This window comes from Podarcis vaucheri, assembly GCF_965113315.1.
Source record: "Podarcis vaucheri genome assembly, chromosome: 7".
NCBI classification, from domain to species: domain Eukaryota; kingdom Metazoa; phylum Chordata; class Lepidosauria; order Squamata; family Lacertidae; genus Podarcis; species Podarcis vaucheri.
Window position 1 is genome coordinate 36,376,318 of NC_138765.1, and position 23,593 is coordinate 36,399,910.

Genomic DNA, 23,593 nt, shown 5'->3' on the forward strand with positions numbered 1-23,593 from the left:
GCAGTCAGTCAGTGGGTCGGTTGGTCGGGCAATCGGCCGCGCATGCGCTCTCTCCTCCCTCCGCCTCACTCCCCTTTCTCTCTCGTTTCACCTCAGAGGAGGCGCAGAGCCGAGCGGGGGACGCTGCCGCCGCTTTCTCCGGCCGGCTGTCCGCCTCTCCTTCGCGATGGGCTCAGAGAAGGACTCGGAGTCGCCGCGCTCTACCTCGATCCACGCGGCTGCCCCGCCAGCCAAATGCCCCAAGAGCGGCTCAGGACAAGCAGGAGGCGGCAGAGGCACCGGCGGCGGAGGAGGTGACGGCAACAGCGGCAGTAACAGCGGCACCAGCCGGGGCCGACGCCGCCTCCTCAGCTTCCAAAGCGTCTTCTCGGCCGCCGCCTCGGCCGCCTCGTCCTCAGCCTCCGGGGCCGGAGTCCGCCGGCGGCGGAAGGCCAAGGCCAAGCCAGAGCCGCCTCAAGCCAAGCCCGCCCCGGTGGTGGAGGCTGTGGCGGCGGCGATCGCAAGCCCCACCGCAGCATCAACCCAGGCCACTCCGCCGCCGCCCTCATCGCCGCCGCCGCCGCCACAGCCTCCTCCTGCTCCTTCGGCGGCGGTTACCGGGGAGGGCGATGTCGCCGCCGCTGCCGCCACCTCGTCTTCGTCGTCGTCTTCTGGTGCGGAGTGCGAGGAGGGCGGCGAGGAGTCCTCCCCGTCGGAGCTGGAGTGCCCGCTGTGCCTGGTGCGGCAGCCGGCGGGCAACGCGCCGCGCCTCCTCTCGTGCCCGCACCGCTCGTGCCGCTCGTGCCTCCGCCAGTACCTGCGCATCGAGATCACCGAGTCGCGCGTCAACATCAGCTGCCCCGAGTGCAGCGAGCGCCTCAACCCGGCCGACATCCGCCTCCTCCTGCGCGACTCGCCCCACCTCGTCGCCAAGTATGAGGAGTTCATGCTCCGCCGCTGCCTGGCCGCCGACCCGGACTGCAGGTGGTGCCCGGCCCCGGACTGCGGGTGAGAGAGAGCAAAGGCAGGGGCAGGAGGAAGGACACGCTTAATAATAATAATAATAATAATAATAATAATAATAATAATAATTAAAAACAGCAGCTGCTACTTTGGTGGCCGTTATGGGAAGTAAATTGCTTTATCTGCATTAGCCTGCTGTGATCTTTACAACAACCCTGGAAAGGTTGGCCGGTTTGGATCTTGCCCCCCATGTTACAGATAGGGGTGGGTGAGGTCCAGACAGCACCACCTAGCGGGCTCTTGCCAGTGGGGGACATTAAACCTAAGAACAGCATGATTCCAAGCTGCTTAGTCCTGCACCAATTCAGAGCGAAAGCAAGTCAGTACTCGGTTTGGGGCCAGCCATGATTGGCAGGGTGTGTACCAGGTTTCAAGGTTCACAGACGGGCATGCACTACTAGGGAGAGAACTCTTTTTAAAGGTCATGTCAGTGAGCCCTAGCTGCAGTTTAAAGTTTAAAGGTACAGGGGAGGTGTCTTTGCATTGACTAAATATTGTCTTTGTAGCCAAGCCAATGTTCTGTACCAGCTGAATACATGGTGCATTAGAGTGAAATGAGCAAAAATGGTATGTCACTCTGCCATCAACAGTTTACAGTTTAAAAGTGGATAGTTTAGAGAGAAAATGGCAAAGTGATGGAAATATAAGAAAAAGGGGCGTGAAGAGCATCCTCTGGCTTTTTTCTGTTGGGGATAAGGGCTTTGGGAATTAAGCCCAGAGGCTTTGTGGGAGAGGTGGTTTTTGCAGATTTTATATTCTTGTTTAGTTCACACACTGCTGCTTCATTTGGGAAATAGTGTATAATTGTGTCTATAGTTCATATCTCACCTGCCATGAACAGTCATAGCAAGCCATTTAGCTTTAGCCCCTTATCTGCAATAAAGTTAACATCATTATTTTATATTTATTCTGACTTGTAGGAGTGTTTGAAAAACACTTGAACACTAAGAACATTGTATGCAGTAATAAGTATTGTATTTTTAATTACTGTTCACCTATTTTATTTTATTAAGTTTCTATCCTGCCCTTCCTTTGAAAGGAGCCCTGACTGCTCCATGTTCCTATAGAAATTAAGTGTAGTACGGGGAATGTTGCTTCAACAATGGTGCCTCATCTGACTTTTTCTGTCCAGAGGGAGACAAGTAAGTGCCCTGTTCCCAAACTGCTCACACTGTCTCTTTCAATATCCTAGGGGAAATGGTGGCAAACAGCAGAATTTTTTAAGACTAAAGCATTGCTGATGAAGTGCATGCAGTGTACCAGCAGGACTATGTCCAGCAATGAAGTGTCAATTTGAATGCACTTAGTTTCTTCCAATCATTTGCAGCCCTTAATAAAGGAGTTTCTCCAATCTCATTAAGGCAGCTACTTTTGCTGCCTAATGGTTATAATTTTGCAAAGGAATAGGTGTGAGTGAAAGTGAAAATGAAAACAAAACTTTCATTATCAGATAATTTGGAAGTGCCAAAGATGTGCTAGAACCTGCATTAAGTATTTAAAAACCAGCAAATCAGCATATACATTCCTCATAGGATTGTAGTCTAAACCTTTAGAGGACCCAGGGAGCTGCATCTCTTGAATGAACACTTTCTTTACAGGGATTGGGTAATACTGAACACGGTCATAGTGTTGGAAGGGAAATAGGATGTATGTGTAAGATCAGTTATCTTGGTGCAGACTGAAAACATGTGGAAGACAAACTTTACAAGATCAGTATATCCTTTTAAGTTTGAGGTGTTTATTAAGGACTGTCTTTCCCTCTGTAAATGGAGGGCAACACATAAATAATGGAGGGAAGCACATGTATGTGTAAACAAAACTAACTGCATTTACAAGGATTTGTGCCTCTAGAAATTTATTAAAGGGCAGACTATAATGAAACAGTTCACTCTATGCTGTGGCTATCAAATCCTCAAGAGGAATACTTATATGAAATGGAAATGCTATCTCAAATACGTTGTGTTGGCATGTAAAGATAAGCTGGGATCTCTGGGTTATTGTGGTTTAGCATGAACGAGTAGTACCTGCTGCTTGATTGATCCCACATTTCTCCTCCCCAGTACAAGGAGCATAAACAAACCTAAGAAACCATGAGTGGTGGTGGTTAGTAATAAACTGCCCTTCTTCAAAAGACATTAACAAATCTTAAGCTGTGGTTTATTGTTACCTTATAGACTATGACTTGTTGGTCTCAGTAACAGAGGAGGGGTGGCCCATCAAGAGGGAAGATAATGTGTCAGACAGCTGTAGAAAGTCCCAGTTTATGGTGATCTAGATACTCCCAAATGATTCTGTGGCTTGAATCCTTGGCAAGGACTGGTTGGCACTGCTGATGGTAGTTAATTAACTAGGTCCTGCAGTGAGGTGTGAATTGTACTTTGTGTCATTCCTGTCTACTTAGTTGCAGGTAGACTTTGCTCAGAATCGTTTTGTCAGTAAAATTTATTTTCCTGAGAATCTGGTTTAAGTATTAATGAATATTTATTGATGTGGGGTTGATGTTACAGATGAGGAGCAGTGGGTGATCCTTGGAAGTAGGGGCAAGGGGAGTTTGATTTGAAATTTTCTGATCACAAGTGTTGCATGTATTTCAGGTTTGTGGTGGAATTTTTTTTACTGAAAAGTTCCTGTTTCTAAAATGCCAGGGAATTGTGGGTCTTTCCCAGCCCCTCTGTATGCTGAGAAGTTCAGCAGCCTTAAGCTATCCTTTCACAATAGTGGAGGAAACTGTAAACAATGACTTTCAGTAAGAACAGAAACTTGCACATTCTGGTAAGAAAGCATTTTATGTATGGGGATGCAGGTGGTGAAATGTTGAATCATTGTGATTCAACATCCAGTTGGGTAACTGGGAAATGGCCTAGCCTTTGGCAGTTAGTCAGAATGAGATTTGAGTAAGTCTTGTTTTACTTTCACTTCTGTTTTCTTTTAAATCAGCCTCCCAAAGTTTCTCTTAACACAGCATGGAAAGTACAAGCAATGATTCTTTAAGTTGTCCTTTTTAGAACATTCATCTTAAAACATGGGGTAAGGGAAGTTGTAATGTACTGGGCACTGCAGAATATTCTTGGAATTGTTGTAATTGCTTGTGATTCTGTTGTTGCTGGGCAGTCCCAAATTATGCCGTACTGCATAATTATAGGAATTAGAGATCAAAAGAAGGTGGGCAAGCATACCACCCACATGGTAGCTCCACTAAATACTGTTGGGCAGTTTTTCTGCTTTGCTTAATTAGCAAGAATCTGGTTATCACTTAACTGTTTCCTCTATTCAACTGATGCAAAATTTATCAGATTTGATAGGAAACATAAAACAAGCTGATGGAACACCCTGCTCTTGGATAGATGCCGCCAACTTGCTTTATTTGAGATAGTGCTACTTCTGTGGCAGGGTTCTGAAGGTTAGTGTGCTATTTAACACTGAAATGAAATATATCCTATCTGGTTGCCTTGTATTCTAAGCTAATAGTTTGTGCATAGAGACCCTGAAGACTATCCAGAAACATTCTGAAAGAAGCTTCAGCACTGTATCATTTGTAACAAACTTGAGACACTGGTGGGTTTCATGATGTTCACTGTTGGAATCTAGATTTTGATTTGTTAAAAAATACACTGTTCTTAAATTTGCAGAAGTTCATTTAAAAATGAAATATCACCCCTGCTAAAAGTCTGGAAACAGGCAAGAGATAATGAACCAGACCGTTTCCATATTAAAGTGTTATGTTTTACATTTCTCTGTATATAATAACAATGTAAGAATGTAGCCCCCATTTGTAGTGCCTCATCACAATCCTGGATTTGCATGAAATCAGGGTGGGGTAAGGGGCAAAGTTACAGGCAGGTTGCGCAGAAGGTTGCCATGGCATGGTAGCAAAAGAAGAAGAGAGGCATTATGAGGGGGAAAGTGGTTTTAAACAATGGCAGAAGTTTGAGTAGAGTAGCAGGGATGACACTGAGTGGGGCAAAGTGGCAGTTTAAAACAGGGTTTGAGTACACTGAGAAGGGAGTTTTGAAAGGCTTTGCTTTAGCTTTGTGCTGTTAGCTTCTGTGTTGTATGCATCTCTGCTTGTTCTCTTTCTTAAAACCGATTTGGTTTAAAACAAGCAAAAATCCTCAGTGGTCTTCCATTCTTGCTTTGCTGAAACCTCTGCTGTTGTTTAAAATCGCACCCCCCCCCCGGGTTACTCCACCACAGCTTTTTTCAAACTTTTGCCAGTTTAAAACCACCTCTTTTACTCTTTCAGTATTTTTTCCTTGTTGCTGAACTCAAACTTCTCTCTCTTCCATTCCTCAGAGAAATAAAGGATGCTGAGCCCTCAAATATCCCACAGTAGCTTCACAGAATGTATGTCACTCCTGATACCATGTGTTGTCTTCAACATGAAGTTCCCGATTCAGTGTAGTAATTTAGAAGAGTTAGTTTGTTAACAATCAAACATCTATATATGTACAATATCCTTTAAAACTGAACAGTCCAACTGACAGTCTTGGTTTTAAGATTCTACTCATTTTTAAAGTTACAGTAATGTATATCATCATGGTGTGTGTCCACAAAGGGGACAACAGAATAGGGGAGTTGAGAAAGCATGCAAGTGGTGATCTGTGTGCAAGGGAGAGTTGAGAAAAGTGAGGACGAGGGTGGAATAAAAAAGGGGGTGATGGTAAAAATAGGAGTGTAAAAGGGGTTGCAAAAAAAGAGGTAGTAAGAGGCAAGGGAATGGGGTTGAAGACTAAAGCAGAGTCATGAAAGGGTCTGCAGAATAAGAGGGAATAGCTTCATAATTGAGTGGAAGGTGAAAAAGGTGCTTAGTTGCTCTCTGTTGGAAGAGGAAGGTACCTGAGATTACCATGCGGTTGGTTTGTATGTAAGGGTGTTGCACAAAAAGAGGACGAGGCACAGACAAGGGGGTGAAGATGAAATGAGTGCAAAGTGAGTCTATAGAATAGAGAGAACTGGCATCAGAAATGGGGTTTGAGAGGTGAAAAGTAAGCTTTGGAATTGCATGGGGTGGGAAGGGGAAGCTCTAGGGCACGGGCCAGCAAACCTTTTCAGCTGTGGGCTGGTCCACTGTCCCTCAGACCTTGGGGGCTGGACTATATGGGGGGGGGAGAGAACAAATTCCTGTGCCCCACAAATAACCCAGAGATGCATTTTAAATAAAAGGACACATTCTACTCATGTAAAAACACGCTGATTCCCTGACCATCTGCAGGCTGGACTTAGAAGGCAATTGGGCCGGATCCAGCCTCCGGGCCTTAGTTTGCCTACCCAAGCCCTAACCATTGCTTTTCCTTCCCCCTTTGCAATTGTTGAATCTTCATAGAATTTTCAGGAGGCAGGGAGAGATAGAGAAAGAGCACAGATCTACCCATGGGTAGGCAAACTAAGGCCCGGGGGCCAGATCCGGCCCAAATGCCTTCTAAATTCAGCCCATGGACGGTCTGGGAATCAGCGTGTTTTTACATAAGTGGAATGTGTAATTTTTATTTAAAATGCATCTCTGGTTATTTGTGAGGCATAGGAATTCGTTAACAACCCCCCCAGTATAGTCCGGCCCCCCCACAAGGTCTGAGGGACAGTGGACCACCCCCCTGCTGAAAAAGTTTGCTGACCCCTGCTCTAGGGGGTTAATGTGGGGGGGGGTTAGGTGGGTTGGTGAGCAGCACAAGCAGGCAGTGCAGCTGCTAGTGCTAGTAATACCGTTAGAATACAGTATCAAAAAAATTGGTTGCACAAAATCCAGCTGCAGTTTTGCATATCACTTGCTTGAACAGCAGCTATCAATTTTTCAGCTATCAGGTGGGGGATTTTATGTGTAAAAAACATTTGGAAGAGACAGTGGGATAGGGCATGTGCTCTGATGAATAGCTGTCACATTTACACAAAAGTCAATTGTACATGGTGCCAAGATAGCATATGTGCTGCCTGAAGTAGTACCTAAGAGCTGTCAGTAATCTGTGTGGGTTCAGAACGATGCATATGATTTCTTTCTCCCTGCTTCTCACACGTTTTGTAGAAAATCTTTGTCACATAGGTTTCATAGTTCAGTTTCTCTGTGAGACTGCAGTAAAAGCATGTTCTGAGAAAAATAGCATGCAAAATCCTCATGGTTTCTGCATCCCACCCATGCTTCAAGCATCTTCATAAATTGGCAAGCTTAGCTATTCTGCCTAGGGAGGTAAACTGCAGACATAACACAAGGGTGTGTTTCCATGGTAATGTTGGTCTTCTAGTGCACAGTTAGATCTGCATACAAATCTGGAACTACCTTTTTCATTGTAGTCAGCTCGTGCTGCTGTCTGACATTCGTTGCTTTGTATTTTTCCCTGAGGTTGAGGGGGAAATTTCAGAGCATTAAAATAAATTCATTGTGTTGGCAGAATTACCAGTAAATGAGTAGAGCAGAGCATGAATAGGGTGGGGCATGTATTTAGCTCTCATTCAGTCAGTGGAAGTGAAAGGTGGTAGGCAGATTGGTACTTGAGGTCAAGGTAGAAGCAGGATTCTATATCTATTTTTATTGATTTGTATTGTATTATATATTATATTTATTATATTATATCATACTATACTATGTTATATTTGTATACATACAGCTTTTTATTTATAAATTTGTGCACCTCAAAGCAGTTCAAAATATGCAAATAAATAAAATAAATAAATACAATTAACAGTTAAAATACTAGATAGTCATATCTTTTCAGCAGCTAGAACCCAAAAATATCTTAAAATTGTCTGTTGGAAAATGTCATGATAAACAGAATGGTGTTTAACTATCTGTGAAATTATCCTATCACCACTGTTCTCCTGATCTCCATGGGGAGCTTATTCCACAAAATGGGTGCCACAATAGTTGTCCCTCCAGCCAACTAAGCAGTGCAGTCAGAAGTGCCCCACCCAAATAACACAGTGTCACTGATGGACTATAAAGAAAAGGGAGTCTTGAATATACTGTAATCTGTTCCCAAGCTGTTTAGGGCTTCAGAGGTCAAAAACAACACTTAAAACTTTGTTCAGCAGCTAATGAACTGCCATTGCAGATGCCTCTTTATTGATGTTACATGTGTGCAGTAGGAAGCTTCAGCAACCTAGGTGCAGCTTCTAGACCAACCTCAAGGTTAGCCCACATAGAATGTGTTACAGTAACCCAATTGTAAGGTTACCAGCATGTTGATCACAGTAGCTGGGTATCCCTGTAATCATATTTAGCAGACCTGCCAGGCATTTCCTGCCACTGAGGTCACTTGGGCCTCCAGTGACAAAGATGGATTAAAGTGTACCCCCAAACTGTGCACTTGTCCTTCCAAAAGGAGTCCAACCCCATCTAGAACTGGCAGATTCCCCTATTTCCAGACTCAAAAACATCCACCCACAATGTACTTCATTAAGGATTCTGCCATGAGTCCTGTGGAGGTCTTGTGGAGCGGTTGGTCCAATCCAGATGAAAAATAAGAACTTGGGGAGTTGAAGTTTGGCAATATAGAGAAGGGTCCCAGTGGGTTGTGGAAGATGAAATTGGGATCCCACAGAATTGAATCATAGAATTATAGAGTTGTAAGGGACCCTGAGGGTCATCTAGTCCAACCCCCTGTAATGCAGGAATCTCAACTAAAGGAGGGGGCAGTGACTGCATAACTGGATTCAGGGGAGGGATCGAGTGGGTTGACAGAGATATGTTGTTGTTCTGTGATAACAGCTGCCTCTAGTCAGACCTCTGCTATTGTGGAACCACCTCTGATGTTGCCTCTTGTTAGTGATGAGCTGCTGCCTTTTGGGGAGGCAACAGAGTAGGTTGGATGCGGAGCCAACTCCACTTCCGTCTTCAAGGGCATGGAGGTACTGGCACCTGCATGAACAAACCACAGTTCCAACCCACTCAGGGGAATGCTAATTTGCTTGCTCACTCCAAAGACTCCAGCTCCTTACCACACCCCCCCTCCTCAACAGGCTGATGGGGCATGCTGTTTGTTAGTTCAATGTGTTCACTTGTGCCTAGCCATGCATCTAAACCTTTCTTGTACCTTCTATACCCTGTAACTAGTGCTTTGCTTGTATAAAAATCTGCTTTACACTTTAAAAACTTTGGCAGAAACAAGAGGCTAGCAGCAAGTGCCAGGATAGATTCAAATTCAGTTTCTGAACGTCATGCATGACACTCACGACTCAAATGTAGTAGAGAAATAGAACTTGCCTCCAAACTTCAAATGACCACTCCTATGGCTATCTGTAGATGTTAAATAGCACTGGCAATAGAATAGTGCCCTGCAGCACCCCATAGCATAACTGCAAGGAAGCTGTGGAACCAACCCCATAGATAGGACCAGAACCACTGCAATATCGTGCCCTCAACTTGTATCTTACAAAGCTGATCAGGAGGATACTATGACCTGAAGCCAGTCTGGAATGGCTCAAGATAATCAGTATCCTCCAATAAGCCTGTGTTAGGACTTCCACCATTCTTGATTTGGCTAAAAAGGGAGAACCTGTGTTCAGGAGGTAGTTAATCATAAACCTTGGTTTGCAGGTAGGGCTTATTGAGGAGTGGTCACACAACCACATCTTTAAGGTTGTCTGGCACTACCCCATTGCATAATGACACATTCACCAGTCCCTGGACTTTCCTTGCCAGCCCATTCCTGCTAGCTTGAATTAGCCTTGATGGGCAAGGATATGGTAGGACAAACTGTTACAAATATCTTTTCTACATCCTCAGTCCTCTTTAGCTGAAACTGATCCTACAGGACTAAACCAGATGATGAGTTGGAAACCTCACCAATATCCTTTCTAACTTTGGTGTTCAGATCATTGTGGAGATGAATGCTTTTACCTTTACTTGGTGCCTAGCAAAATTATTACAGCAGGCCTCAGAGGGTCCCAGCCTACTTTTTGCTGGAGCAGATATAAGTAAAGCACATGCCACTTTGAAAAGATCTGCTGGACAGCTACTTGAGGACACAGTGGTGGCAGCGAGTTAAGCCTTTGGTGCCTTCACCACCACACAATAGGCACAATTATGTTCAGTCACTCTCACATCACATCTTAGGCCAAATGTGCTTTACCTATCATCTGTTCTATGTCATTGTCTGAAGTTCTGCAGAGAACCACAGTGTTACTCAGGCTCCACAGTGTCAGACAGAGGGCTTGAGGGCAATTTTGTTGATAGCCTGCTTCATCTCACTGTTCCACATCAAGACAGGAAACATCCCCAGAGCATTCAAGAATCAGTTGGATTCCATAAGTCTTCAATGGTAGACCATTCTGATAGACCCTTTACGCTTGCAGGGAGGGATTTTTGTCATGACACCAAATCTCGCAAAACAACATCAAGGCTTGCGTTACATGAAATACATTTGACAAACACACAAGATGTAACCGGCTGTGCATTCACATAAACAATACTCCTATATATTCTTATCACAATATCAAATGTTTATCTTGCACATAAACAGCACACAAAGTGCAATAATATAGATGGAAGTCCCAATAAATCAGTTCATTCATAAAGACCAAATGTCTTCTAGTTTCTGTTCCACATATGTTCATAAAGTCCAAATTGGAGCCTACTACAGTTCCACAGTCTTGACAAGGATTTTCGGAATAATGCCTTGTTTCACTCTCATGGGCTTCATCAGTGGTACATGTTCATATGTAGTATATCAAAGTCATGGAACTCGCCCTCCTGGGCTTCATCCATTGTACATATTCTAAGTAATATAAATGAATATAATGTCGTAATTCAACATATTTTAAAAAATTAAAATTATATAAACAATTGTGCTATAGAAGTACATACCATATATGAAGTATCAAGATAATAGAACTTCTAACATAGTGGTTTCTGCAGTGAACAACAACTGTTACAATGTAAGATTATATAGACAGGCGCAGCATTGATTTTAGTTACAGGTGACAGAAATCTGCAGCTGTGAGGTTTTCTTAAAGTTACCCCTTTAAAACAACAAATGTAAAACAAACTTTATCCATAAACAGGTGTTATATATACAAGCATTAGTAATGACTTATAGAAAGCAACTATAATCAATTTCAGTATTCAAACCTGAGGGATGCAAAGAATCAAGTAGAAAAATAAATCGCGTTTCTTTCTGCATAAGAAATGACACCAAATCTCATCAAGAAATGATCTAACAGCAGCGCTGTAACAATACCTTCACATCTCCAGACAATGTCTCTCACACCCTGTGGCAAAGACTGAAATCAAAGTTATATCCCATCTTGTATGTCAGGCCGTGCAAAAATATGCTGAGACAGCTTCATGGATGCAGTGGAGGCTGGTCCAGTAGAGGCAGATTAGGCATGAACTTTGAATTCTCCAGAACAGTCCTGGGGTTCACTAACACCACAGTCAAGGACACCTCCTTCAGCTGGGTCAGAGAAGCTGTTTGTTTAGCAGCAGGGTGGGTAGAACATCTGATAGCAACCCCAATCTATCTGGCCCAACAACAGGTGCAGGCCATCTAAGCCTGCTCCAATGGGGAGAAGTTCTCTGGTGAATGCAGTGATAGCTTATGAACCACAGTGACTCTCCTCCTGCCTAGACCCACTAAAACCAAATGGTTATATGAAGACTGAGACTGCTCAGTAGGTGCTGAAAACTGACGGAGTGAGGGGAGACACCCAGAAAACAGGGTGGGTGTAGGCATGTGAATTGGAATGCAGTGTATTGGAAAAGGGCCTGGCTTGCTGCCTGGAACCTTAAATAAAAGCACTTCAGTGTTTTGTTACAGGTCCCACTTGTAGATTCTGTTCTCAATGTAGTTTTGGCTGTGGAAATGCGGGTAGTTAAGAGGCAAAACATGAATGGATTAAAGGAGTCTTGAGAATTAATTACAGTGGTACCTCGCAAGACGAATGCCTCGCAAGACAAAAAACTCGCTAGACGAAAGGTTTTTCCGTTTTCGATTTGCCTCGCAAGACGAATTTCACCTATGGGCTTGCTTCGCAAGACGAAAACGTCTCGCGACTTTGTTTCCTTTGTCTAAAAACAAAGACATGTTTTGTTTATAAAGTTTATTTATTTTCCCTTCAATTTTTGAACTGCTCTTTACAGTATGTGTGACTTTAAAGAGCAGTTAATAAACTGTTGTTGTACCAAATTTGGCTTTGTTTGGACTTTTTTTGACCATAGGAACGCATTAATTGATTTTCAATGCATTCCTATGGGATTTCGTGATTCGCAAGACGAAAAATTCGTTAGACGACAAAACTTGCGGAACGAATTAATTTCGTCTTGCGGGGCACCACTGTATTGGCTTCTGTACCTTCAAGACTGAAAGGTTTGTCATTAACACTATGTCATTGAACTTGATGTTATCAGCTGTCCTCTTGCTCTCCTTGTGAAAGATGATTCTTGTAGGACAGCAGTTGTCTTCCTGATAATGATAGGGTGGAATGGCTAGAGGGGGCTTAATTCCCCAGTGGGGACTCAGTTTAGAAGAGCTGGGATAGTCAAAGCCTCTTTCCCCACCTGCTAGGAGGTTATCAAACTGACAAAAAGGAAGTATAGATTCCCCCAGCAGCTGCATACAAATTGTACAGCGCAGGGCCTCCCCCCAGAAGCAGCCCTGTCCTCCATGTAAGAACTATAGCTTTCTGGAATCACATCCACTAAAAAAAATGAATGTTACATTTAAAATAACTTGTGCAAGTTAAGTACATTGCAAAAAAAACCCTAGACATGTTTTATTCTGGTTGCATGTTCTGCAGAATTTGACTGAGCTGGGGAAGTTGAAATTACCTGAATTTTGACAGTGCAGAATGAAAGGAAGAATGCTCTGTAGTCATGCATATTTCTATATCTCCTGATGAAACATAATTGTTTTTGTTGAGGACTTGCATGAATTGAGGGTAATCCATTTGATAACAGGTGGTGCTAGTTAATATATTTAAATCTGCCTCTCTGTTGGTACTGGGCATTTTTGTATACTAGAAATATAGAGCAGTCCTACAGACATACATGGACCTCCTTTTCTGTCTTTGGAATCTGTATATTGGCATGTAGGTTTATGATGGTCACCTTTTCTAACTGTGCTACACTTGGGTAAAATGGTTTCTCCAGCTCCCAGAGATTGGGAATCATGTGGACTATTCCAGATTTCTGATGCTGCAAGATCTGAGAAATAGTCATGCAACCTGAATTATTTGGGAATTAAAAGCCAGAAGAGTAACAAGGGTGATATTTCTGACCCTTACAAAATATGCAGACTACAGTGTTAGACAACCTCCTTGTGTCATTTTTTTGTGCATGGTGGGTAGCTTCTGGGACAAGGAATTGTTTTTTACCTCTCCTCTGACTTCTTTTTTGTGCTCAGGTAGAAATTGTTTGCCAATTGGTGCTTCTGTTTCCAAAGTACTAACTATAAGCCCATTAAGGGAGATGGGGAGAAAACTAACTTTATAATGACAGGCTTCTCATGGTTAGAGCTCTTAGAATGTTACACAAGCAAGTCAGTAAATGTCTTGTTCTCACCAAGGAAGAGAACAATATGTTAGATTGTAGATGTTAACTACAGTACAGTACATCGAATAAAGTACCTTAATTTTTGCTGAGATATAGGTAGTAAATCTGAGAAAGCTAGGCTAATTGTGGCTGAGTAGATTTGTACAGAGACAGTTGTCTTTGTGGCTTTACTTCACATAGTCCAGTTTTGTCAATACAAGTCCCAAACAAAACACTGTCCTCCCATTTCCTTTTTTGCTTAGTTATGCTGTTATTGCCTATGGATGTGCAAGCTGCCCCAAACTGACGTGTGAGAGAGAAGGCTGCCAGACTGAATTTTGCTATCACTGCAAGCAGATATGGCACCCAAACCAAACTTGCGACATGGCCCGTCAACAAAGAGCACAAACTCTGCGGGTACGGACAAAGCACACCTCAGGCCTCAGTTATGGACAAGAATCTGGACCAGGTATGTACCAGTGAGCTACTTGCCAGTTACTGCAGTTGTGTGTGAAGATCTCGGAAAGAGATTGACTTGATTAAATGTGACTTTTACATTTGTATGGTAGCTAAATTTCAGCAATGTAAAAGGCAAAGGTTTATACACATACACTCCTCTATCTAGGCAAGCAGGAAGCATTAATACAGTTCAAGGACACATTCTGGACAGGCAAAACTACTTGAGGAGAATAAGGGATGTGGCCTGAGAAGAATCTCAAGGTTGGATAGAGAGGCCTTGAGGGATGCTTTTAGCACCGAGGTCTAAGATTCCACACCTCTATTTTAAAGTACCCACTTGCTTCAAATGAGATATAAAACTTTTACCTCAGACATAACATAACTATTGAACATAACTAGTTCAAATCAAATGTCATTCTTCAAATTGCATGCTGGCAACAGCAGTGTGTTTTGGTGGAGTTGGGAACATAGAAAGCTGCTTTCTGCTAGGTCAAACTGTTTCTCCATCTAGCCCAGTGTTGTTTAATCTGACTGGCAGTGGCTCTCTAAGGTCTCAGGCAGAGGTCTTTCCCCATCACTTGATATAACTAGAGATGCCGGGGACTGAAATTGGGACCTCCTGAATTTAAAGGACTTGCAGTAATAATGAGCTATGATCCTATGCAGCCTTGTTAAAAATATCAGGGATGAATTACTTGTCAGGTCCAGATACTCTTACCCTTTTAGACTAAGAATGAGTTTCTCAGGCAATAACCTTACCAAGTGACTTTCAGACATTCATTCTCAGTCCGCCCCCCTGCCTATATGACAGGATTGTGGTAAGGATAAAATGGGGGTGGGAGGGAGGAGCATATTCTCCCTTGAACTCCATGAAGGAAAGGTGAGATTTAAATTTGGTAAATAAGTAAGTCAGGCCATGGTCCTAAGCACAGTCAATTGAATTAGAAACAATGAGGTATTTGAATCTTGACCTGCCACATGATTTAAACACTTTTTTCATTCAAAGGAGGATGGGCTGGAAGAGTAAGACTGGTGGTTCTTTTACCTTCTTTCTTACAATGGAAGATCTCAAAGGTTTTCAATTCCTTCTTGGGATTTATTTAGGTGCACAAAATTTGACTGGATTCTCCTTTTCAATTCCATAGCAGATGACATCAAGCCATGCCCACGTTGCAGTGCCTACATCATCAAGATGAATGATGGCAGCTGTAATCACATGACTTGTGCTGTATGTGGCTGTGAATTCTGCTGGCTTTGTATGAAGGAAATCTCTGATTTGCATTACCTCAGGTAAGTTGGAGGGTAAAATGCCCTCAAACTGCTCTACCTTGCTAGAGCTATGTTGCTGTGGTCCAAAACCTTTACTACTCAAAAGATACTGTGCTGTGGGAGTATCAAAACAGATAAAATATTAATTTGTGTTCTCATACTTAGAAATGTAGAATGATGGACTTAAAATTGGTTGGATATGGCCTTAGAACCCTTCTCAATTTCATGGGCAGCAGCACTTGCTTCTCTAAGAGCATTCTGTCATCTTTGCTCCTTGGCATTATGTTAAAACACACCTGAATGCTCCAGGCCAGCAAACTGCTAAAATATTTGGCTTTTATAGAGGTGGATACACTTGCTGATGATCAATTAAGCAAGAGCATTTGATTAGCAGCCCCTGTCTGCTATTTATCCTCTTAATTCCTATGGAAACAGTAAGGGTGCACTTAGTTTTTCACACACGATTTCTCCATCTTGGCTTTATTTCTGTTAAACAAATCATGACTTGGTGTAATATGTCATGTATTGCTGTTTATCTGAGGTTGTTTTTACCTAATTTTAAGACCTGTTAAGGAACAAATGATTGGTATTATGTCCTGATATGTAAAACCACAGAATTCAAAGGAGGTGCACTTTCTTTTACCCATGACTATACATGGATCAGCTGCAGGGGTGGGGGGCTGTGTACTGTGTACATACATGTGTGTGCGTATTATGTGTCTGTGAGAAAGTGTGCCCTGCCCGCCCCCCACTGCTGGCATGTGGCCCTTGGAGGGTTGGCAGCGAGGGAATGCATGCCTCAGCAGCATTCGAAACTCCCATTGTTCTAGGCACGTTTTGCGACAGGGAATTTCATCAGCGAGAGCAGTTTCTGATCCTAAGATTTCAGATTAAAACTGCACAGTGGGAGGAAAGGAGGACTTTTTTCTGCCTCCCCATTTCCAGCCACTCTCTGAAGACTGGAAGAGAAACCCTCTTAAGAATATTAGGGGGGGTGGACAGGGGAAGAATGGCTTTGTTTTTTGCAGTCTTCAGATGAGGACTAGACCATGTGAAAAATGAACATAAGACTTTAGCTGCAGTTCATTCATTTTCATTTTTGTATTCTTGTTATTAAAAAAGCGCATCTAGATATTCTGTTGTTGTGTGCATAACCTAGATTTAAGGTGCCATTTAGCTCCTAGCTTTCATATCTCAGTTTCTAACGCTGCTGCGCAGAGTCCAAACAGTTCCCCATCTGTGCTGTAGACACACCTTTAGCTACTTGGACAGGAAGAGGAGGGGAGAGGTTTGGTAGAATCTTTGTGGGCAGGTGTCTGCCTTCCCCCCATTTTTGAATCTTGTTCCTCTTAAGACCAAATATAAAATCTCTTGCAGCCCTTCTGGTTGCACATTCTGGGGCAAGAAGCCATGGAGTCGTAAAAAGAAGATTCTCTGGCAGCTCGGAACATTGATTGGTGCCCCAGTGGGTATTTCCCTCATTGCTGGCATTGCCATTCCAGCCATGGTCATTGGAATCCCGGTTTATGTTGGAAGAAAGGTAAGAATAATAACTGTATATGCTGAATTAAATCCAACTACAAGGCTGATGGTTTTTTTGCAGGGGAGAGGGGAGGTGCAGAAGTGGTGGTGGTTCCCCTGATAGTTAAGAGGGACCATACAATATATTACACCATGCCTTTGAATATTAATCATTGGAATGACAGTGGAGGAGGGCTTTTGTACACATAGCTGTTTGTGGACTTCCCATTGGCATCTGGTTGGCTACTGAGAAACAAGGTGCTGGACTAGAAGGGCCTATAGTCAGATCCAGGAGGCTACTCTTAGGTTGGAGGTGGAGAGATTTCAGTGATAATTGAAGTTTGCGTTGTGGGACCTGGGGTGGGTAATATTCCTTAGAACACGTGAGTGGTCAGCCCAACTGCATATTACCTGCGGCTTTGCATGCCTAGTAAGTTTCATTGAAGTTGCTGCTGATTTTGAGGCATTGATTCTTGTTGATGGTCCCTGCTCTGATTTCTGCCAGCCTGTCCAGTTATGGACAGAGTGAGACTTCCACCTCTAGAGAGCCCTTCAGCCTCTTTTCTTTTTTCTGGAGAATCAGTCTCTGCTATAAACTATTAAGAGCTGCAATAGGTAAATTCTTCCTAGAATACCATTCTTCTTTGTGTTGCATTGCCTGTTTGATCCTTGATTCTTCTTATATCAGATTCATAGCAGGTATGAGGGGAAAAAAACCTCTAAGCACAAGAGGAACCTGGCCATCACTGGTGGAGTAACCTTATCTGTGATTGCATCTCCTGTCATTGCTGCTGTCAGTGTAGGTAAGTAGATGAGTTCTGTGTTAGAAAGCACAGTCTGACAGTGGCGTTAAGAATTTCCAAACCCCAACACTCCTTAGATGGGTTATAATTTAATTACATGGAACACATATATTTCAGTTCAGGATGCAATGCAGTGCCTTTGCAGAGCATCTGCAGAACTTGGGATAGGTGGTGGTGGTCAATGTTCATGCTTTGCAGAGTGGTGGTGAATTCCTTTCTGCTCAATAATCTTCTGGTATTGTGGAAGTGGTACAGCCAAGGACTTCCTTTGAGAGAGCTCAGGAAAACAAAACTATCTTTCTCCTTCCTGTCCCTATATAGTTATGGAGTTTTCTATCATTTATATTAATGTTGCCATGCACCACCTCTGCTTTCTATAGCAGGGGCAGTCAACATGGTGCCCTCCAGCTCTTGTAGTACCACAGCATCTTTTACAATAAGCCATGCTGAATGAGGTTGAACATTGTCACTCCCTTCTTTGCTTGAAATAATAACTCAATAAAAAGTTGTGTGTCTTTCCTTGAAAATGAGCCTTGGTCAATACCTTCCCTAACATTACTTAAATAGGTAGCTGTGTCCAAGCAACAGAGCATGCTTTCAAAAAGAAGCAGCTCTGCTTCCTTTATCCATACCCAGTAGATTTATATGGTTTCTTTTGCTAATCCCCTTGATATGGTTTCCATTCATAGATCTAGAGGATGTTTGCTTTTACATTAATATCAACTGCAACTCTATAGATCTCTTGTTGTGATTCGCAATACCTGCTGCTGGTTTTATGTGCTATCTCTACAGCGCTAAGAGTCTTTTCACTGTGCCCAGAACAACAAGTACAGATGCTTCCATTTCTAATCTGACATAGAGTGAGAAGAATATCAGAACTCTTCACCATACTTCACAGTCCCTTGATCTCACAGTTTAATAGATACATCCCAACCAAATAACCTCCAAGGAACTAAACTTGATATTTTTGAATGAACAAAACCCTTCCACTTGGAGGTCTTCTTATGCAAAATGGATATACTTTTGTATATTTACTACTTCTTAAAGTTTAGACCCTGTGTCATGTTTAATGTTTGATATTTTCCCTCTGGACCCATGTTCCTCCACCTCAGTCCTGCCATAGATCAGCATTTTCTCACTCTTTAACAATTATGTTTTTAGAAGAATTTTATTTATCCCTGTTCTCTTGCTAAGCTTTGCCTTTCACGAGGACAGGGTGATTTGTCAACCAGACCTCACCTTTAATCGAAATCTATTTCCTGTTTTCACCTTAGTTGAGATATAAAGTCATTCATCTCCCCACCTCCCCCACAATGACAGGAAGTTCGCTTTGCACACGCTGGGTGTCAGTTTCATAATTGTCTTGTATCTTCATAGAACCAAGGATATTTGCTAGAATAAAATGTTTGTTGTGACTTAGTCGAAGGCAAACTGGTTTCAAAGCTCTCTTGTTTGGTTGTTTCAACTTTCATGCTTTGCTAGTTGGCTAAACAGCCTATAATCACAAATATCAATTGAGAAATGGCTACTTTCTCAGGATATCTTGGGTGTGTTTATTATACTACAAAGCTCCCACTATGCTCGCTTAATCCTTGATGTGAAAGTTTGTGCTGGTACTGCAGTTGAAAGAGACATTCTCCTGAGGTTTTCAATCACTCAGTTATGGAACAGCGCACAAACTGCAAGAAAGAAAGGCAAGCTACTTACATGTTACTGATGTTCTTCTAGTAGCCATCTGTGTAATCTATGCAAACTACTCTTCTCTCCAGTTGATAGTGTTCTTAGTCTCTGACTAAGCACTTTCATGGTGGTAAGAAGATAACTGAGCGAGATGTCACTCATCCTGTCCTTGAAGAATGTGCAGAGAGGACATGTACCTGTATTTGCAGGATTCTGGTTTCCTACTAACTTTTATTCTTTTTTCCAGGTATTGGAGTCCCTATTATGTTGGCATATGTCTATGGTGTTGTGCCAATTTCTTTGTGTCGTGGTGGTGGTTGTGGAGTTAGCACAGCCAATGGGAAAGGAGTCAAAATCGAGTTTGATGAAGATGATGGGCCAATTACAGGTAAAGAAGTAACTGTGTTTTTACATCTTGATGGGGAAAAACAACTAGGACTGTGCTTAACAGCTGTATCCAGCAGCAAGTGGAAGGGTTAGATAATTGATGGGGTGAACTTGTAAGGTCAGTTTGATTTTCTTTCTCTTTCTTGCTAACATTACAAACACATTACTTTGTACATATTCTTCACTTGCTGCTCCAGACTGATAGGGACGAAAATATTTAAAACTACCAAATTCATTCAGCTTCATTGTTTTGCTTCCAGGTATGCTAGTTTACATAGAACAACTGACTAATGTAGGAATGCTGCTGTCAAGTCACCTTTTGTGTTATGTTCCTTCTTATATTTTTCATTGACTCTAGTGGCGGATGCTTGGAGGGCTCTGAAGAATCCCAGCATTGGGGAAAGCAGCATTGAAGGCCTTACCAGTGTGCTGAGCACCAGTGGGAGCCCTACTGATGGGCTCAGTGTCATGCAGGGCAACTACAGTGAGACAGCCAGCTTTGCTGCGCTCTCGGGGGGCACCCTGAGCGGTGGAGTCCTCTTGGGTGGGAAAGGAAAGTACAGCAGGTAATTAAAAGTTCATTTAGGCTACAGCACCTGTGTGTGATATCATGGATTTGAGACTCAGTCATAAGTAAACCTAGTTTGCTTGTATTGCACAACCCCATGCTAGGTGTTCCCATGCAAGAATGTCCCCTGTTCTTACTTCTTGGTTCTATTAGATTGGAAATAAAAATGAATTGGGTTAAGTCTTTTCTGTCCTTTTGTCATGTATTGTCTTGCATACTTTAACATCCCATTGGCACAATGACAAGAAAGCTTGCCTCCTGAATCATAAGGTTATAAGGTCTGTTCCTCTGATCCAGTGTCTGAAATAGGCAGCTGTGTAATCAAATCTCTATCCAGCACCAAATGTACAGCCCAGAATTTGACTGTAGAATGTATGGGAAAGTGCTACACAGGAACTGTTAGTCATGACCACAGACATGACCTAATCCTGTTCTAGAGAAAAACAGGCAAAGCAAAATTCAGCAAAATAAGTTGTTGCTTAAAACTGAGTCACTTTATGCTTAATTCTTGTGAATTAAATAACTCCTTTGTGTAGTCAAACATCAAGTGAGGTGGGAGAGCTACATTAGTATAAAGAGCCTAATAAATTCCTGTCCCTTGCCCAGGCTGGAAGTGCAGGCTGATGTCCAGAAAGAGATTTTCCCGAAGGACTCGGTCAGCCTTGGAGCCATCAGTGACAATGCCAGCACGCGAGCTATGGCAGGCTCCATCATTAGTTCTTACAACCCCCAAGACAGGTATGTTAATGCAGTTATAGTTTGTGTTTGTAATGGGGTCAGCAGTCTCTGAAGAAAGCCCATCATTTTTGTTCTGAACTTGTTAAAAGATGTTGGCAGGAAGTCACCATAACTTATTTTCTATGGAAAACCTCATTTAGTGAGAAGAGCCTTTTCTTGTATGGCAGATTTGGATGGAAAGTTGGATGAACGTGGCGTGGTGTGGACTTTGTTGACTATCATTCTCTGCAGATCATTCAGAAGTATTTAGCTGCAGGGGCTGATTAATGTGTAGTGAAAAATTAACCGGAAGCTAAGACATAAGAATACACATACTGGATACTTCATTATTCTGCGACTAACTTAAAGAGTAAATTTTCAGATACAGTGGACCCTCAAGATATGTACTTAATTCGTTCCGGGAGTCTGTATGTACCCCCAAAAGTCTGCAACATGAGGCGCCACTTCTGCACAACACGCGGCGCGATAGAGCGCTCCTTGCATGCGCACACGGCAAAACCTGGAAGTATATACTTCCAGGTTTGCCATGTTCACAACCCGAACGTTACGTTGCCCGAAGGTAATGTAACCCGAGGGTCCACTGTACCACTTTGTTTCAGCTAACATATTTCTATGGGCTCTCAGTGTACTTCAACTGTTGCCTGCTCTTATAGGCTTGCAGCACCTAGTGGGAAGCAACAACTTTTGCATAAAGTTATGTGGAATGTTTTCAGGATTTTTTAGTTCTGTGTGTGACCTAGAATCAGGGAAGGCTGCTGAAACTCAGGATGACAGTTCAAATCACTTGCAGGAGTTAGCCATCTCATTATTTTGAATTGGTTGTACCGCTGTTGCAGGCTGCAAGAGTGAGGTTCAGAGCAGGACTAGATGAGCCTTTGGCTTGATCCAGCAGGGTTTATTCTTTGTCAGTGTTTAAAAAACATCTGTCTGTCTATGTGTCTTAAGTGTATGTTTTTGCGCACACAGATGGACCCACATTGGAGCAGTGACTTAATGATGCTAACATTTTGGGGTTTTTCTAGCCACAGGCTCAGGTAGCGCACACACATCAGGGATACATAGCAATACGTTGTGGGGCCTTGTTCATGTATTATACTGTTTATTTTGTAGTAGGTTTTTAAAAACTATATTAGAAATGTTAGCTTGCCAGAACTCCAGAATTGCAATAAATATTTCTAAAATAAAAGTTGTCTCCTAGAACTCACATGGGCTCCTCCTTCCACAGAGAGTGTAATAATATGGAGATCCAGGTGGACATAGAGACCAAGCCGAGCCATTACCAGCTTGTTAGTGGGAGCAGCACAGAGGATTCTCTCCATGTTCACACTCAGATGGCAGAGAATGAGGAGGAGGAGGAAGCAGAAGAAGAGCAGGAGCAGATGTGCAACCACCAAAGCTGTGAGCAAAAAGACTGCATTGCTAGCAAAACCTGGGACATCACTCTAGCACAGCCTGAAAGCATCCGAAGTGACTTGGAGAGCTCAGACAGTCAGTCGGACGATGTGCCTGACATTACCTCTGATGAATGTGATTCCCCCTATCCCCAGACTGCTGCCTGCCTGCATCCCCCAAACGCCAGAGGTGCTGAGAGCCCAAGTGCCCATATTGGCCAGTGTGCCCAAGCAGAAGGGCACAGGCCAGAGGAGAGAGTCTCTACGTTGGAGTGCATTGAGGCCCGAGTATGAGGCCGCTCTCTCCTGAGAAGAAGCACACTGATTGTTACTGCCTCTACTATGGTGAGGGCCACCCAGGAGTGGGGGTGATTATGTCATTGTTGGCTTTTGTTTCTGATTCCCCAGACTGCTGCCCTAACCTGACTCTGGGGAAATGGCATTTCTTACACGATAATAAACCCTTGATCTCTCTCTTTTTTTAATTTATTGGTTCAAGCGCTTGGTGATGCTCTGTGAGTTGTGTAAGAGTGTACATAAAAGTGTGCGTGTACATCGTATGTCTGCCAAACATACGCCTAAAGAACGCCTTTAATAAAGATTCCTGTTGCCATTCATAGTGGATCCTGTCCTCCCTTTTCATAGGACTAGTAAGTTGTTCTGAATTTTCCTTGTTGCGCTCCTGCCTTGGTGAAGCTTGTTCCTTGCCCTAAAATATAAGTGATGTACCTCTAACTCAGTCTGATTAGTGCTGTTGTGTAGAAGCCTGGGTGTGGCACACATACTTCCAACAAGAGTAAGGTGAAAGTTTGGATTTGCTGCCCTCCAGAGGCTGCTTAGGTCCCTGCAGTTGCAAATTTGCTTTGCATCATGACAGAGCACTCAGTGATACTGTGGTGTTGAATGCTCTGAGACTATTGAAGTGATAAGTACACTTGACAACAATACACTTCATTTAGGAGGCATAGCCTGATGGAAATGAGTCCAGAGGAAAGCTTGATGCAGCTTGCAACTGGAGTGTGACGAGGGATGAAGTGGAACAAATGTATGTCATGTAGCAATAGCCCCATTGGGTACCCCTACATTGTATAACAGGAATAAGTGTAAAAGGCAGCGAAAGATAGCAGAAGTATAAAGAGGCTCTTCAGGAAAATTTATTTATTTATTTATTTGACTCTTCCACATCCTGTTGGTCCTTGTATAAGCAGCTTTGCTTTTCTGTGCGTGCATGCGCATCCACCCACACACCCTTAACCCTTCATGCAGAGGTGTTTAGAGTGAATGCCTCTCAGAGGGCAAAGTGGAGATCAAAATATGT

General features: G+C 43.0%; 1 protein-coding gene across 2 annotated transcripts; it reads left to right on the forward strand.

The window, feature by feature from the left end:
- The first annotated feature begins 34 nt into the window (after positions 1-34).
- Positions 35-22,892, forward strand: RNF19B (ring finger protein 19B). Of its 2 annotated transcripts, none has more exons than XM_082229505.1 (9): positions 35-987; positions 13,723-13,928; positions 15,067-15,208; positions 16,565-16,727; positions 17,397-17,511; positions 19,439-19,579; positions 19,937-20,144; positions 20,753-20,884; positions 22,110-22,892. In XM_082229505.1, the coding sequence occupies exons 1-9, from the start codon at positions 167-169 to the stop codon at positions 22,567-22,569; spliced, it is 2,388 nt and encodes a 795-aa protein (XP_082085631.1). In that variant the 5' UTR covers positions 35-166; the 3' UTR covers positions 22,570-22,892. The 2 variants fall into 2 exon arrangements, with proteins under 2 accessions (XP_082085631.1, XP_082085630.1); XM_082229504.1 differs by having other exon boundaries at positions 132-987; positions 15,064-15,208.
- The last annotated feature ends 701 nt before the right edge of the window (positions 22,893-23,593 follow it).

What these genes read in the sequence shown, in the direction of transcription:
- RNF19B (XM_082229504.1), top strand. Translation starts at nt 167, where the DNA reads ATGGGCTCAGAGAAGGACTCGGAGTCGCCGCGCTCTACCTCGATCCAC. An exon ending in TGGACAAGAATCTGGACCAG is followed by an intron (nt 13,929 to 15,063) that starts GTATGTACCAGT and finishes TCAATTCCATAG; the next exon opens with CAGATGACATCAAGCCATGC. An exon ending in GGGAAAGGAAAGTACAGCAG is followed by an intron (nt 20,145 to 20,752) that starts GTAATTAAAAGT and finishes TCCCTTGCCCAG; the next exon opens with GCTGGAAGTGCAGGCTGATG.